General features: G+C 36.2%; 1 protein-coding gene across 9 annotated transcripts in view; it reads right to left on the bottom strand.

Annotated features, from left to right (window-relative positions):
- Positions 1-123: 123 nt before the first annotated feature.
- The window catches only part of kif19 (kinesin family member 19), a 44,646-nt gene continuing 30,317 nt past the window's right edge, over positions 124-14,452 (bottom strand). For 4 of the 9 annotated variants that reach the window (XM_051913729.1, XM_051913730.1, XM_051913738.1 and 1 more), the window contains 15 exons: positions 13,988-14,113; positions 12,172-12,366; positions 11,264-11,410; positions 11,059-11,181; positions 9,821-9,977; positions 8,459-8,633; positions 8,073-8,286; positions 7,212-7,482; positions 6,872-6,993; positions 6,441-6,604; positions 6,081-6,186; positions 4,234-4,357; positions 3,616-4,001; positions 2,412-2,577; positions 124-1,251 (listed from right to left, as the gene is read on the bottom strand). In XM_051913729.1, the coding sequence (XP_051769689.1) occupies positions 1,118-1,251; positions 2,412-2,577; positions 3,616-4,001; positions 4,234-4,357; positions 6,081-6,186; positions 6,441-6,604; positions 6,872-6,993; positions 7,212-7,482; positions 8,073-8,286; positions 8,459-8,633; positions 9,821-9,977; positions 11,059-11,181; positions 11,264-11,410; positions 12,172-12,366; positions 13,988-14,113 (2,610 nt within the window). In that variant the 3' untranslated portion in view covers positions 124-1,117. The remainder of the gene's footprint in view (positions 1,252-2,411; positions 2,578-3,615; positions 4,002-4,233; positions 4,358-6,080; positions 6,187-6,440; positions 6,605-6,871; positions 6,994-7,211; positions 7,483-8,072; positions 8,287-8,458; positions 8,634-9,820; positions 9,978-11,058; positions 11,182-11,263; positions 11,411-12,171; positions 12,367-13,987; positions 14,114-14,452) is intronic. The other 5 variants (XM_051913732.1, XM_051913733.1, XM_051913734.1 and 2 more) reach the window with 3 other exon arrangements.

Raw genomic sequence — 14,452 nt, 5'->3', positions numbered from 1 at the left:
TGTTTTTGGACTACTACTGTATGTTCCTGAAAGGGAAACGTTTAACTTATAGATACTGTCCTTAAAACTTACCTTGACAAAATGTTACCACTATATTGATGGTGACATACAATGCATACACTATTATCACTTTGTCAATCAAATTTATTTGGTTACAAAAAAAGGTATAAAATTAAGAGTAGAAAAAGTGTCTATGCATGTATAATTACGAAAAACAAAAAATACAGTCTTTTCAAAGAAAAGGCAGCCATATTATTTTTTTTCTTTTCTTTTTTGATTACAAACATTCCACTGATGATATGAACTACATTAAATATGCCACCTTGTCTGGTACTAAGAACTAACACAAACCCAAAAGGATTTTTAGAGAAAACTGAAACCTGCATGACAGTGAAGGCAAATTTACATTGATTATTAACAGTAAACACAAAATGACATCAGTAAATGGAACGGTCACAGGAGCCAGACATATGAATCATAAGCAAGTGACAGTACATTCATTTGTGCAAGGCCTGAGGGAGTAATACTTTCACAGAAACCGAAGCTGTGAAATATATATTGCTCCCTGGGGAATGAGAGGGGTATATTTGATTCCTCAGTCGCATAAACAAGCATCACCATTTCATTTCTGCAGATTTAAATATGTTTTTTGGGAACTGCTTAATGAATTTCAGTTGTCAACATAAGGCCTGATATATAAATATTCAACCAGAAGGCATCTGAGGCAGGTTTTATCCTCTGTCGCATTGGCTCGGCTTTAAAGGAATATGTTTGCATGTCATTGTGAGAAGTTTTGACATAAGTCAAGGCCACTGAATTCATGACAATCAAATTTTGCCACTTACAGAAGCCAATGGGATTGGGCTCAAAAAATTAAAAGTAGACATGGCAAGTCACCTGTCTTCACAGAAAAGCTAGGAGCATTTTAGCAAAACCCAGGTAGCAACATAGTCTTTGTAGCTCTTTCATTCACGTTCTTTCTTCCATGGTACAGCTCTTCCATTTGGATAAATGAAGAGACCTTCCACTTGGTCTTTACATGTTTTCCATAGTGTCCATAGTGCTGATGCTGGGGTCGAGAGGAGACAGTCTATCAGGACAGGGCTTATGGTCTTCTTCAGTGTTTGCGGGTGCGCTGGCCCCCTGTTCCAGTGGTTGTGACGTACAGGAGGGGCTGAAGTTGCCTGGTTTGGGGGCCACGCTTAATGAGGTGTGAGGGCAGGTTGGAGGAAGTGACATCTGCTGTTGATCCTGTGGAGAATGAATGGAGATAAGTCAACAGGAAATCTACATTTATTGAAAGAGGACCTATTACGCCCTTTTACAAAGTCTTGATTTTGTTTTTGGGGTCTACTAGAAAAGGTTTTCATGCTTGAATGTTAAAAAAACATTATTTTTCACATATTTAACATTGTTGTTGCAGCACCTCTCTTCTCAGTCTGCCTGTAACGCTCTGTTTAGTTCCTGTCTATATGAAGCCCCTCCTTCAGAATCAAAATTTCCTGATAATTCACTCACCCCCATGTCAGCCAAGATGTTTATGTCTGTCTTTCTTCAGTCGAAAAGAAATTAAGGATTTTAAGGAAAACATTCCAGGATTTTTCTCCATATAGTGGACTTCAGCGGGGATCAACAGGTTTAAGGTCCAAATTGCAGTTTCAGTGCAGCTTCAAAGGACTCTACACGAAGAATAAGGGTCTTATCTAGCGAAACGATCTGTCATTTTCTAAAAAAAAAAAAAATGTATATTTTTTTTTAACCACAAATGCTCGCCTTGCACTAGCTCTGAGATGCGCCACGCATTACATAATCACATTGGAAAGGTCACGCGTGACGTAGGTGGAAGTACCGTGGTAGGGGGAAAAACTTCTCCAAGTTCAAAATAATCCGCCATCGTTGTTTTACGTTTATTTTTAAAAATTTTTTAGAAAATGAATGATCGTTTCGCTAGACAAGACCCTTATTCCTCGTCTGGGATCATGTAGAGCCCTTTGAAGCTGCACTGAAACTGCAATTTGGACCTTCAACCCGTTGAACCACTGTGAAGTCCACTATATGGAGAAAAATCCTGGAATGTTTTCCTCAAAAACCTTAATTTCTTTTCGACTGAAGAAAGAAAGACATAAACATCTTGGATGACATGGGGGTGAGTAAATTATCAGGAAATTTTAATTCTGAAATGAACTAATCCTTTAACACATGTTCCTGAATTCATCTGTGCATGTGCATCTTTCAAAGAAAAAATCTTATTGAATCTCACTGGTCTTCACTGAATGCAAATTTGATTAACAAGGCTTAACTTCTGATAAATGCAACTTGTGGTCATGTATAAGTTAGGCAAGGTTATAAATATATTTTTTGGTCTTTTACTTTTCCATCACTAAAAGAAGACTAAAATTGTGATATCAGACCTGTTTGGTGGATGTTGTGAGAGGGTCGAGCTTTAGCAAGCTGAGGTTGGGTTCTGTGTTGGGGACGCAGGATGGGGGCCGGGGGGTGACCGTTAATGTGCAGGTGGGGATCAGAAGTGCTGTCAAGGGGACGAAATCGCTGGCTGGTGTTCTTCGCCTGAGACAGCTATAGGGTGGAAAAAAATTTTTGAGTTTGTTGAAAATAGTCTGAATTAAACTAATCAAATAAATACAATTTGTGTGTAAAGAGCATTTATAGAAATTATAGAAATTATATTTTGAAGCCTATTTTAGCACCATTAAACATTTTTGCATTATAATATTATTTTCATGACAGTTCAGCACATTTTTCATTACTCTAATGCCGAAAATATATTAAAAAATAATGTCATTGAATTTACATTCCAAAATATATACTACAGTTCAAACATTTGTGGTCAGTAAGATTTTTCACTGAAAGAAAGTGATACTTTTATTCAGTAAAGACACATTAAATTTATCAAAAGTGACAGTAAAGACTTTTACATAGTTACAAATGATTTCTCTCAAATAAATGCTTTTCTTCAAAAAATTCTGAAGAAATCTTTCCACAAAAATAGTAATCAGCACAACTGTTTTCAACTTTGATAATATGAAATGTTTCTTGAAATCAGCATATTAGAATGATTTCTGAAGGATCATATGAAGGATAATTTCTGAAGGATCATGTATGTATATATATATATATATATGTATATGTTTTTTTAATTTATTTTTTTTTAAATTGTTATAATGTTTTTACTGCATTTTCAAATAAATGCAGCCTTGGTGAGACCAAACTTTTGAATGGTAGTGTACAAATAATAGTATGTTTTTGATTTAAATTAATTACACTAAGAATTCTTCTTATGAGAATCATCTTTGAAAATAATAGTGAAGTTTTGAAATAGTTTGAACTATTATTTTTGAAAAAAACAAACAAAAAAAAAACCTCCAGACGCATTATACGAATGACAATTTTGGGACAAAATGTGCTTAATTCTCATGAAAATAAGGTCAATGCAAACAACATTAATGGTTCTAAAACACACTTAATCTTCTGTATGCAAAATACAACTTCTCCTTTTTGATTTTGGGGTGAAATGTGACTCAAACAGGTTTTTCGTGGAACTCATCCATTAACACAGATACGTGCATTAAAAAGCTCCTCTATCTGAAAACTCACGGCTTGTCCTGTGACTTCAAATGATCGAGATCGTCTCTTGCGTCTGCGACCCTCAAAGTCCTGCTCCCGTGGGGCGGGGTTCTTGACAGCCTGGCGGTTCCGTGGCCGCGTCCACGTGCCATTGGGTGCGGGGCCGTCTCCCGTGCTGCTGGACAGGTTGTCATCAGAGGTGGCGTGGCGTAGTTCTGGGCTGGGCTGTCTCCCGCGCCGTAGCACTGGGCCTTTAGGGGACGCCTCAGACAGAGACAGGTTACTCTTGTGCTTCTTGGGGTCTAGGGGTGAGGGTGGCGGGGGCAATCGCAGGGCATCTATTTCTAGGACCTTAGAGCGGCGCCGAGCAGCCTTGACCGCAATGCTCTGCACGCCTCTTAGAATCTGCTGTCTCTCTGGAGGAAAATGATTCAGGGATTTTAATGCTATGACTGAATAAATGTGTATATATAAGTTGGCATTACAGTATTATGTGAGAAGAAGCTATGTAGGAAATTGGTTGCCATAGTTTAGTGGTCGCTATATAAAAATAACATCATGCAGAATGCCTCAATTGACCAGCCAGAATGAAGTATTCCAGAGAGCTGTGTAACAAGCACAAAGATGAAAGAGCAGAGGAACTCTTACCTTTAGGAGTCAGAGGGGCATCTGTGCCGTTCTCGCTGCTCTCAGGTGAGGAGTCCAGATGGCTGCTCATACTGTGACTGAGATGGCTGAATCTCAGAGCGTCATCCAGGACAGATGGCAACAGCTGCAGAGGCACAGTCAGCATCGTGTCAGACACACTGATTTATTCAGTACACTCAGTTAAAAAACTGAGAAAACCAATTAAAAAAATAATAAGAAGAATATTTTATTTATATAATTTTCATGAACACTACTGTTCAAAAAGTTTGGGGGCGGTAAGATTTTTGGATTATACTAAAGCCAATGCTGCATTTATTTGATCAAAAATACAGTATTATAAATACAGTAGTATCAAAAAGTATTGTGAAATATTATTACAATTTAAAATAACTGTCTGTTTTCTATTTTAATATATTTTAAAACCTAATTTATTCCTGTGATGGCAAAGCTGAATTTTCAGCAGCCATTACTCCAGTCACATGATTCTTCAGAAATCATTCTAATGTGCTGATTTGCTGCTCAAAAAACATTTCTTCTTAATATGTTAAAACCGTTGTGCTGCTTAATATGTTTGTAGAAACCGAGATCAATTTTTTTTTTTCAGGATGTTTTTTTGATAAATAAGTTTAAAAGAAAAAAAAAAGACTTTTATTTGCAATAGGCATCTTTTATAACATTATAAATGTCTTTACTGTCACTTTTGATCAAGTGTGCCACACACGTCCTGAAAGAGAAGCCAAAACAGGATCAGTATAGGTCATAAACCCCGCCCACTCCAAGTAATCGAATGGGACATGAGCCAAACTAAAAAATTATGCTCGAAATATTTTTTTCCGAAGATGTTTTCTGTTATTTTAGTAAGTTCTTATCATGCTGACAAATGTTCAAGTGTTCATTTTTCCAATTAGTTTAGTTTTAGTTAGATATTTGATCATATAAAAATGGGGTGTAACGTCATGATTGACAGCTGTGCTTGTGACTGAGTTTGCAGAAGCGGGAAATATGGGCAGGACCCACACTCAGCCTCAGACGTCAGGCCCACGGACCATTGGCTGAACATCTGATGCATATGGCACACTTAACTGGAAACACTTCAGGACATTCTACAGGATGTCCGAGAGACATGTGTGTCCGCCTGGAAACAAATGCCGTGACGCCAAACCCCCTCATGGAAGAAGAATGCGGTCGTGTTTACAAAATACAACTGTGACAATGAGCGCTTTCCACGATCAACTAAAAGCTGGATTTTCAAAAGTATGTGAAGTTTGCGGCTCCATTGTTGCAGTAAACTTGCACAACTTCTTGAATGAATAATTTATTAGATGCATGCCAGTCTGGACATCGACTTTAGGGACATTGTAGAGACAAAGGGACATTGTAGGGACATTGACATTTTCACGCCCTTAAACATGACGCAGAATAAAACAAACTGTGGTTGCATGACATGTCAGTCAAATGTCCTCTTGGGTGGTCTCTGGCGAATGAAAGCTGCGATAGAGTCCAGACCTTCTGCCATCAGTCTGAAGGTCTGGCTATGTGAGACTAGGGTGGGCCCTTGATACCGCAGAGGCTCCACCTCAGGATCACTACTGCGCAGACCCGAGCTCCAAATGACGTAATCGGCAATGAGCGTTTCTGGGATATTTTGGCTTTATTTTTCTACAGTGGAAGGAAGTCCTCCATCTTTTTTCACAGTCTATGCTTTTGATCAATTTAATGTGTTCTTGCTGAATAAAAGTAATTTCTTAAAAAAAAAAAAAAAATAAAAATAAAATAATAATTCACACTGAACACAAACTTTTGAACATTAGTGTATAATCTGTAGCTAGAAGAACTAATGTTCATACCAAGTAGCTCACCTCTCTGTTGCCCTGGCCATTGATGTGAATGGGTGGGGGAGTCATTACTACAGAGTTCTTCATCTGTTTGTGACTGCTCTTAAACACTCGGTCTCTGTGTGGACAGGAGAAGAATTTTAGCTTATAAGTTACAGTATGTGAACAAATTCAGACCCCTTTAACACTATTACAGTTCTCTTAATGTCTGCAATGTAGTTGTGAAAGCAGATTTTTCCAGATTCTTTTTATTTTCACATTCACAGAATATTTTTAGCCATTAAAGGTTTCCATACAAGGAAAATATCAATTTTGTATAGGGAGGGAAATGTCAAAAGTGTATAAAATGACTTTGCTTAGAGCTCTTCTTACCCATCAGGCTCTGGGAGAATCGGAGGCAGCGTGTGTCTCCTCAGTTTTGTCCGCCCTTGTCTGTTGTCCGAGCCCAATGTGCGAACACTCTCTTGGTCTGAATCCATCTCCTGCAAGGGGTCACGACCTCTACTGGGGAGGGTGATCTTGGGCAGGGAACCCTCCTAAAGAGATATATGTCAGAAAATATTGTTCATGACTAGTCTCTTTCTTTATTTTATCATGTCCTTCTCTTAAAGAGCTTTTAAAGTCAACATGAAACTCATTTTACTGTCACATTATGATGCATTTCCAAGACAATTAAAATATTAGGCAGGATTTAGTATTTTGGGAATAATGTGCACTGATACATTGTGCACATTAAGAGCAGCAATGTGTATTCAGAATTTCATATTGCCTTTCAATCTTAAAAAAATGCCTGCTTGATGTACCTTAAGAGTACGAATGGTGAACTTATCCAGGGCCACAACTCTGTCCAAGTTCTTCTCATCCATTTCCTTCATGTACATCTCATACAGCTCTTGAAGATGAGGAGGGACTAGAAGACTGTGATCTGCAAAATCATCATTCACCTTAATTTTTCATAACTATATATGTAGTGTATATTTAAAAATATATATTTATTCATTCATTCCCATTTACAAAAATAACTATTTCTGTTTGAACACTTTTTCATATTGCATCATTTGGAAAACTTTACTGCAACAGTTCGGCCTGATTCATCTCTGGCTGAGATTTCTGTGCCATTTCTTATTCCTGCGAATGACTCACCATCGATAAATTGCCGCTGCTGCTGTATAATCTCATGGCAGAGGTGTCTGTGCTGTTCAAAACGCTGCACTACCACGTTTTTCTGTCGGATCACGTTGTCCTTGAGCAGCGCGCTGGACTGCATCTCTGCGTTCTCGATCTCAAGCTCGTGGACCTTGCAGAGGAGGCAAAGCACTTCCCTCTGCTCCTCTGAGCTCACGCGGCGGGGGAGAAGCTCTTCGAGACGTCGAGCCTTCTCTCTCAGCTCTGCCAGGCGCTGCTCCAATCCAGCCTAAAGAGAACAGGGGGACTATGGTCAATTACTGTGATGAGTGGCTTTATTAACACTGCTAGTCATGTACAATTTATCTCTGCTTATGAGAAGTCTCAGTCCAAAAGGTAATCCCAGAATGCAGTGCCTATGCAGAGTGTTCCAAATGAGTTGTTTAGGATGCTGCCTTAAAAGACAGGAACCTATGTAGGTAGTTTACTACGTTTTGATAAAGAGCTAATGTCTTGTGAATATTTTCATCCATTTCAACATTAAGTATTTCATACAGTAGCTTCATCTTGGCTGTAATGATAGACATGCCTCGCAAACAAATAATTTATCATTTTTTAAAATCACAAAAAATTACTGGACTGTAGGAACTTTGTTTTGAAGTAAAACTGTACGACATATTGCAAATCATAAACATTTTAAATAGTTTCTTTTATTTATTTCACTAGAGAATTAAACATAAAGATACATAAGATACCTATTAATACCCAAGTACCTATTAACTAATTGATTTGCTAAAATTAACCAGACTATTGGTCCAGGGCTGGACTATGAGTTTCTGAGGTGTTGATCTGCCCTCTAGTGGTTACTAACGACATTACCTTCTGTTTTTGTATTTTCTTCTGCTCAGTCATGAGTGTGACGAGGTTCTCTCTGGCAATGGCCACCTCTTGTGTCTCTGTGCTGTCAGGCAAAGATTCTGGCGAGTCTGAGTCTTTTTCGCTTTCATCCTTATTAAAAGTCTCCTTCCTTCTCTCCCCCTGCCACTTCTTTCTTCTCATAAAGCGCTCTTGCTCCCAGCTAGATGGAGACAGACTATATTTCAATAACAAAATTTCAAACCAAGCATTTATTTCAAAGAAAGATAGCACAAGCTCACTTTTCAAACAAAACAATTCACAAAAGAAAGTTTGTTAGGTCTGAAACGATAAAACAATTGGTGATGTTCAAAATCAGATGGTTTGAGTTGTGCAGAATAAAGACTCACTCTGCGATTGTCAGCAGGTGTTTGGATGTGTCTATCTGGATTTCCATGTTGCTGTTGTCCAGCTCCATAAGACGCTTCCTGATGTCCATCTGCTGTCTAAACGCATCGATCAGCTGCTCCCGCAGTTGGTCCATCTCAGCCCGGCTCTGCTGAGAAGAGTGAGCCTGCACCTCCGCTACAGGCAAACAGAGAACAATAATGTTATGAGATTACTCATCTAATTTAAAAAAGAACGGAGAATAAATTTAACAGAACTGAATAGACTAGAATCTAATCTAGAGAAAAATAATCTAACCAAACAGAAAACAATCTATTAGAACAGAACTGAACAGAATCAATTAGAAAATAGTCTAATCAAACTGAAAAGAATCAAATCAAACTGAAAATAATATATTAGAACAGAATAGAATCAAGAGGATAAGAATCAAAATCAAACAGAAATGAATCCTTACGAATAGAATCACTAAGAAAATAATCTAACTGAACAAAAACTAATTTAATCAAACAGAAAATAATTTAACCAAACAGAAAATAATCTATTAGAATAGAATTGAATGGAATCAGTTAGAAAATAATCTAATAAAACTGAAAATAATCTATTAGAATAAAATAGAACTGAATCAATTAGAAAATAATCTAATCAGACAGAAAAGAATCGAATCAAACTGAAAATAATATATTAAATATATATATAGAATTTATTAAAAAAGAATTTAACCAAACTAAATAAATTATTAGAATAGAATATAAAAGAATCAAGAGGAAAAGAATCAAAAATTGAAAAAATGAAATTAATCTATAAGAATGGAATCACTTACAAAATAATCTAATCAAACAGAAAATAATCTATTAGAATAGAATACAAAAGAATTGATTCAAAATGTAATCAAACAGAAAAAAATCTAATGACAGAAAATAATGTATTAGAATAGAATCAATTAGAAAATAATCTAAAAAACAACAACAACAAAAATCTATTAGAACAGAATCAATTAGAAAGAATCAAAGTCAAACAGAAAATTATCTATAAGAATAGAACCCTTTAAACAAATTATAATTTACACCAGAATATAACAGAAACAATAATGTAATCAAACAGAAAATAATATATTTGAATACAATATAATCAATTAGAAATGAACTAATTAAACAGAAAAAGAATCTAATTACAGAAACTAATCTAATTGAACAGAAAATAATCTATTACAACAGAGAAGACCAGAATCAGTCAGAAAATAATCAAACAGAATAGAATAGAATCAATTAAAAAAATCATGTAATCAAAAATAAAATAAAATAAAAGTTGGGAATTCAAAGTAAATTCGAGGTGACATCAATGGTAAATATGATTTCTGATGTTACCTTGAACATGGCGGATGTCTGTTCTGTCCGGGTTGAGTTGTCTACTGGCCTGGTCTGCTATCTTTTTCTTCAGCCGCTGAATCTCGCTGCGCAGGTCAGAGATGATGCTGGTGTACTGGGCGATGTGATAGGACACATTCAACAGGTTTCTCTTTACCTGCACAGGAAGAGTAAAATATAACATTGTCATCAAAATCCTCACCAAACAGTTGCCATCAAAAAATGTGTCACCAAAAAACAACAATCTAAGGCAGACTATCACAAGCTTTAACATAACAGTCTGCATGAGTAGCATGGATGTGTGTATTTGTGTATGTATGCCCTGCTGTGTGTTGTTCACTTTTCACTTTCACTCCTGTCAATCTCAATTACAACCAAAACACTGTCAATCAAAACAACACCAAAAGCAAAGCACGGATTATTGCTGTAATTTAAAACCCCATTATTTTAGCTCTTTATTGTCTGTCAACTGTTCTGTTTCTCTTCCTGCTTCTTGTTATTTTGTACTAGCCACTTTTTGTGTGAGTAGGTATGTGTGTGTGTGTGTGTGTGTGTGTAATATATATATATATATATATATATATATATATACACACACACAGGCAGTGTTTATTGGAGGTTATAAAGAATGAAAGATTCTGCACAAAATTTGACTTTTGGGGGTTGAATAATTTTGTACACGTATGTTTAGAGCCAGTTTGATTTTTTTTTTTGATTTTTCATCAACTTAACATCCTCGGAATCACTCAAATTTGTATTAATAAACTTTGTATAATAGTTTGCTGATGACTTAGATGAATTGTCTTCATAAAATTTTGTTCACAGCAGCAAAATGTCTTGCAGGTTAAGGGGGTTGAATAATTTTGATTGCAACTGTATATAGTGTGTGAGTGTTTGTGTGAAATATTACTACAATATAATTTTTATTTTTTTTTATTTTCATATATTGTTAAATGTAATTTATTACTGTAATGACAAAGCTGAATTTTCAGCATCATTACTCTAGTCTTCAGTGTCACATGATCCTTCAAAAATCATTCTAATATGCTGATTTGGTGCTCAAGAAACTTTTCTTATTATTCTCAATATTGAAAACAGTTGTGCTGCTTAATATTTTTGTGGATGCAGAGAACTTTCAAAACAACAGCATCCTAAAATCTTATTGACTCCAAAACTTTAGAACAGTTGTGTAAGCAGGTTACTAGGTTGCCTATTATTTTATCATGTGTCAAACTAACCCGTGTGCGGATGCTTTTGGCACGGTCGGCATAAGTCAGGGTATTTCGTGAATCCTCGAAGGCTAGAGATGCAGGGCTTATGTGAGCAATCATCACCGTCCGACTGTTTCCTCCCAGAGAATCCTGCAGACATGAGAAAACCCCAGTAAGACAACCAAAATCAAGAAAAATATCCCATGAGTGTCCCTGTTCATGAAGAATCTACCTTGAGCAATCGCGTGAGCTTGCTGTCTCTGTAGTTGACGTATTTGTTGCCATTCTTTTCGCTCAAAGCATTGATGCAGTTCCCCAGCGCCAGCAGAGAACGGTTGATATGAGCGCCCTCTTTTAACCTCTGACCCCTGTTCTGTGTCTGAAAGTGGAAACAGTAGTTATTGCACAAAGATGTTAAACTGACCGACTGCATGTGGGTTAGGAAGTCTGTTAAAGTGTCCAGCAGGGGGTGCTCTCGTATGTCTCATTCATTCTCTGAATAGTTGTGCAACAGGCTTGTCATCCTCATCAATAGAGAACAAACAACCACTCATGTTTCTGAGCAACAATACCCCATAACCAGAAACAACGTGATCTGCTTTTGTGCCATGTCACATGCATGTTTAAACCCACAGGGTGCTTGAGTGATTTTTAACTGTTTCCATGGCAAATACATGGCACGCTCTTCAAATGAGTTCTCTCGTGTAATATCTTCCAGTCTCATGCTGTGAGTGGAAATGACACTTTAATATAAAACATGATTCACACGTCTTTCATCAAAAAATACCTGACTGGACTGGTGGAGGGGTCTCATGCATCATAATGTATTTAGTATTCAACTAATATTTTCCATTTTCGACAGGGTTCATTTCCCTCCAAGTTTATCACTGATAGTTAAATCACTCTTGGAACTGTTCCCTCGTCACTGGCTGATTTATGATTCTGAATATATTTGGAGCCAACTGTGCCAGCTTTTATGTAAGAAGAAAGATTGATAGCTTTGATATTAATGATTATCAAATTTATGGACGTACGACCGAGCTCACCAACTGCGCTTTTACGTAACTTCTGAATGATGAATAGACCTTTATGTCTCACACCTACACATATCCCGCCTCCTCACACGCAAACACATCATACCTGTGAAGCCCGTTCAGATCCTGCTAAATCGATCATGAAGAGTCGTGCAAATCGCACTTCCTGCAGGATGTCTCGACATCGACTCTGTTGGCGCACGGCCACCTGCAGCACAGCGTGAGAGCGAGAAGATGTCTGATTGGCTGCTGTCGGCTCTTGAGTTCTCTGCTTGTTTCCCTTCACTAACAACTCCATGATCTGAGCGAGAGAGGAAAAAAAGAGGAGAAAACTCACCATCCAGCTGTATTCAACTACATTTATACACTTTACCGTTCAAAAGTTTGTCGGAAGGATTTTTTTTTAACCAAGACTGCATTTATTTGATCAAAAAATACAGTAAAAACAGCAATATTGTGAAATGTTATTACTATTTAAAATAGCTGTTTTCTATTTTAATATATTTTAAAATGTCATTTATTCTTGTGATGGCAAAGCTGAATTTTCAGCATCATTACTCCAGTCTTCAGTGTCACATGATCCTTCAGAAATCATTCTAATATTCTGATTTAGTGCTCAGGAAACATTTCTTATAAATGTTGAAAACATTCATGCTGCTTTATGTGAAAACCGTGATGTGTTTTATAAGGATTTTTTAATTAATAGAAAGCTGAAAAGAAAAACAATAATTTGAAATAGAAATCTTTTGAAACATAAATGGCCTTACTGTCAATTTAGATCAATTTAATGCAAACTTGCTGAGAAAAAAAAGAAAGAAAAAAACCTTATTGACCCCAAACTATTAAAAGGTACTGTAACTTTAAAACATAAATATTTCTTTATTACAGTAGGACCAACGTTAAGGGCAACATGTCACAATTAACATGCATTTCAAAAGAAACAATATGATATTTAAATATTCACCACAATACCGGTTATTTTTTTCAATGAAGCATCATAGTATTAACTGACTTATTTAAATATTAATGCACATATTTTTAGAAGACAGTCCCAGCCATCTAGAAGTGACAAAAGCGACTTGTTTTTTTTTTTTTTTTTTTTTTTTTACATTTTTGGGGGGAAATTAATGTCTTATGTTGCCTTTTGGTTATGTATGCAACATATGTATATACATAGTTTTTAAAATTAACATTCCCCAGCACTGACTATGTAAGTACTGTATCTATGTAAGCTTGTTTCCACCATGAAATAAAAAAAAAAAAAAAGGTAATTGCGAGCTTTTATCTCACAATTCTGACTTTTTTTTCTCAGAATTGAGAGTTAAAAGTCAGAATTGTGTGATATCAAGTCAGAATTGCATGACATAATGTCAGAATTGTAAGATATAAAGTCAGAATTGTAAGATATAAACTCGCAATTGCGTGTTATAATGTCCAGTTGTGAGGAAAAAAGTTTTTTCACAGAATTGTGAGTTTATATCTCGCAATTCTGACTTTATAAGATGCAATTGCGGGTTTATATCTCGCAATTCTGACTTTTTCTCAGAATTTTGAGTTTATATCACAAAATTCTGACTTTATAAGATGCAATTGTGAGTTTATATCTCACAATTCTGAAAAAAAAAAAGTCAGGATTGCGAGTTACATTCAGAATTGCGTGATAAAAACTCACAATTGCGAGAAAAAAAGTCAGAATTGGGACCTATCATCTCGCAATTCTGACTTTATGACTCGCAAATGCGAGTTTAAATCTCTCAATTCTGAGGAAAAAAAGTCAGAATTGTGAGATAAAAAGTCGCAATTACCTTTTTTATATTTTATTATCTAGTGGCGGAATTTATCAGTATTTACTTTTAAAAAGTTTGTTTTTCAAAATGCTAATGCAATGTAACAATTGGGTCTCAATAACATGTCTAACTAACCTCTCTTGCATTAATAGTGGAGACCTCTGTGATTCCTGCGACCTGTATCTCTCCTTTTGAGTCTTCTCTCAAGTCCAGGAACCCAGATGATGGATTCAGTAAGTCTCTTATCATCTCATTGTAGATCTGGAACACAAGAATAAAGACCATGCTTAGATTTCAAGATTACCATCATTGTTTATGCATGAACAATAATGCGTTTGACATTTACATTCATGCATCTGACAGATGCTTTTATCTGAGCTGACTTGCAGTGCATAAATATCAGAACGTGCCATCTGTGACCTTTCCATTGCTAGTATCATGCTAGTTGAGCACATGGACAAATACTATAATTTGTGAAATTTAAAAGGAATTATCGACAAAAAAAACATTGAATTATTGAACATTTAGCACACAGCGCGGTCATGGTGAATTACATTTTCATTACGTCAATGGTCTGAAGTCAACCAGTAACCACATGTA

The sequence above is a fragment of the Ctenopharyngodon idella genome, chromosome 12 (assembly GCF_019924925.1).
Source record: "Ctenopharyngodon idella isolate HZGC_01 chromosome 12, HZGC01, whole genome shotgun sequence".
Taxonomy (NCBI): Eukaryota; Metazoa; Chordata; class Actinopteri; order Cypriniformes; family Xenocyprididae; genus Ctenopharyngodon; species Ctenopharyngodon idella.
This window is presented reverse-complemented; position numbering and strand designations above follow the sequence as displayed.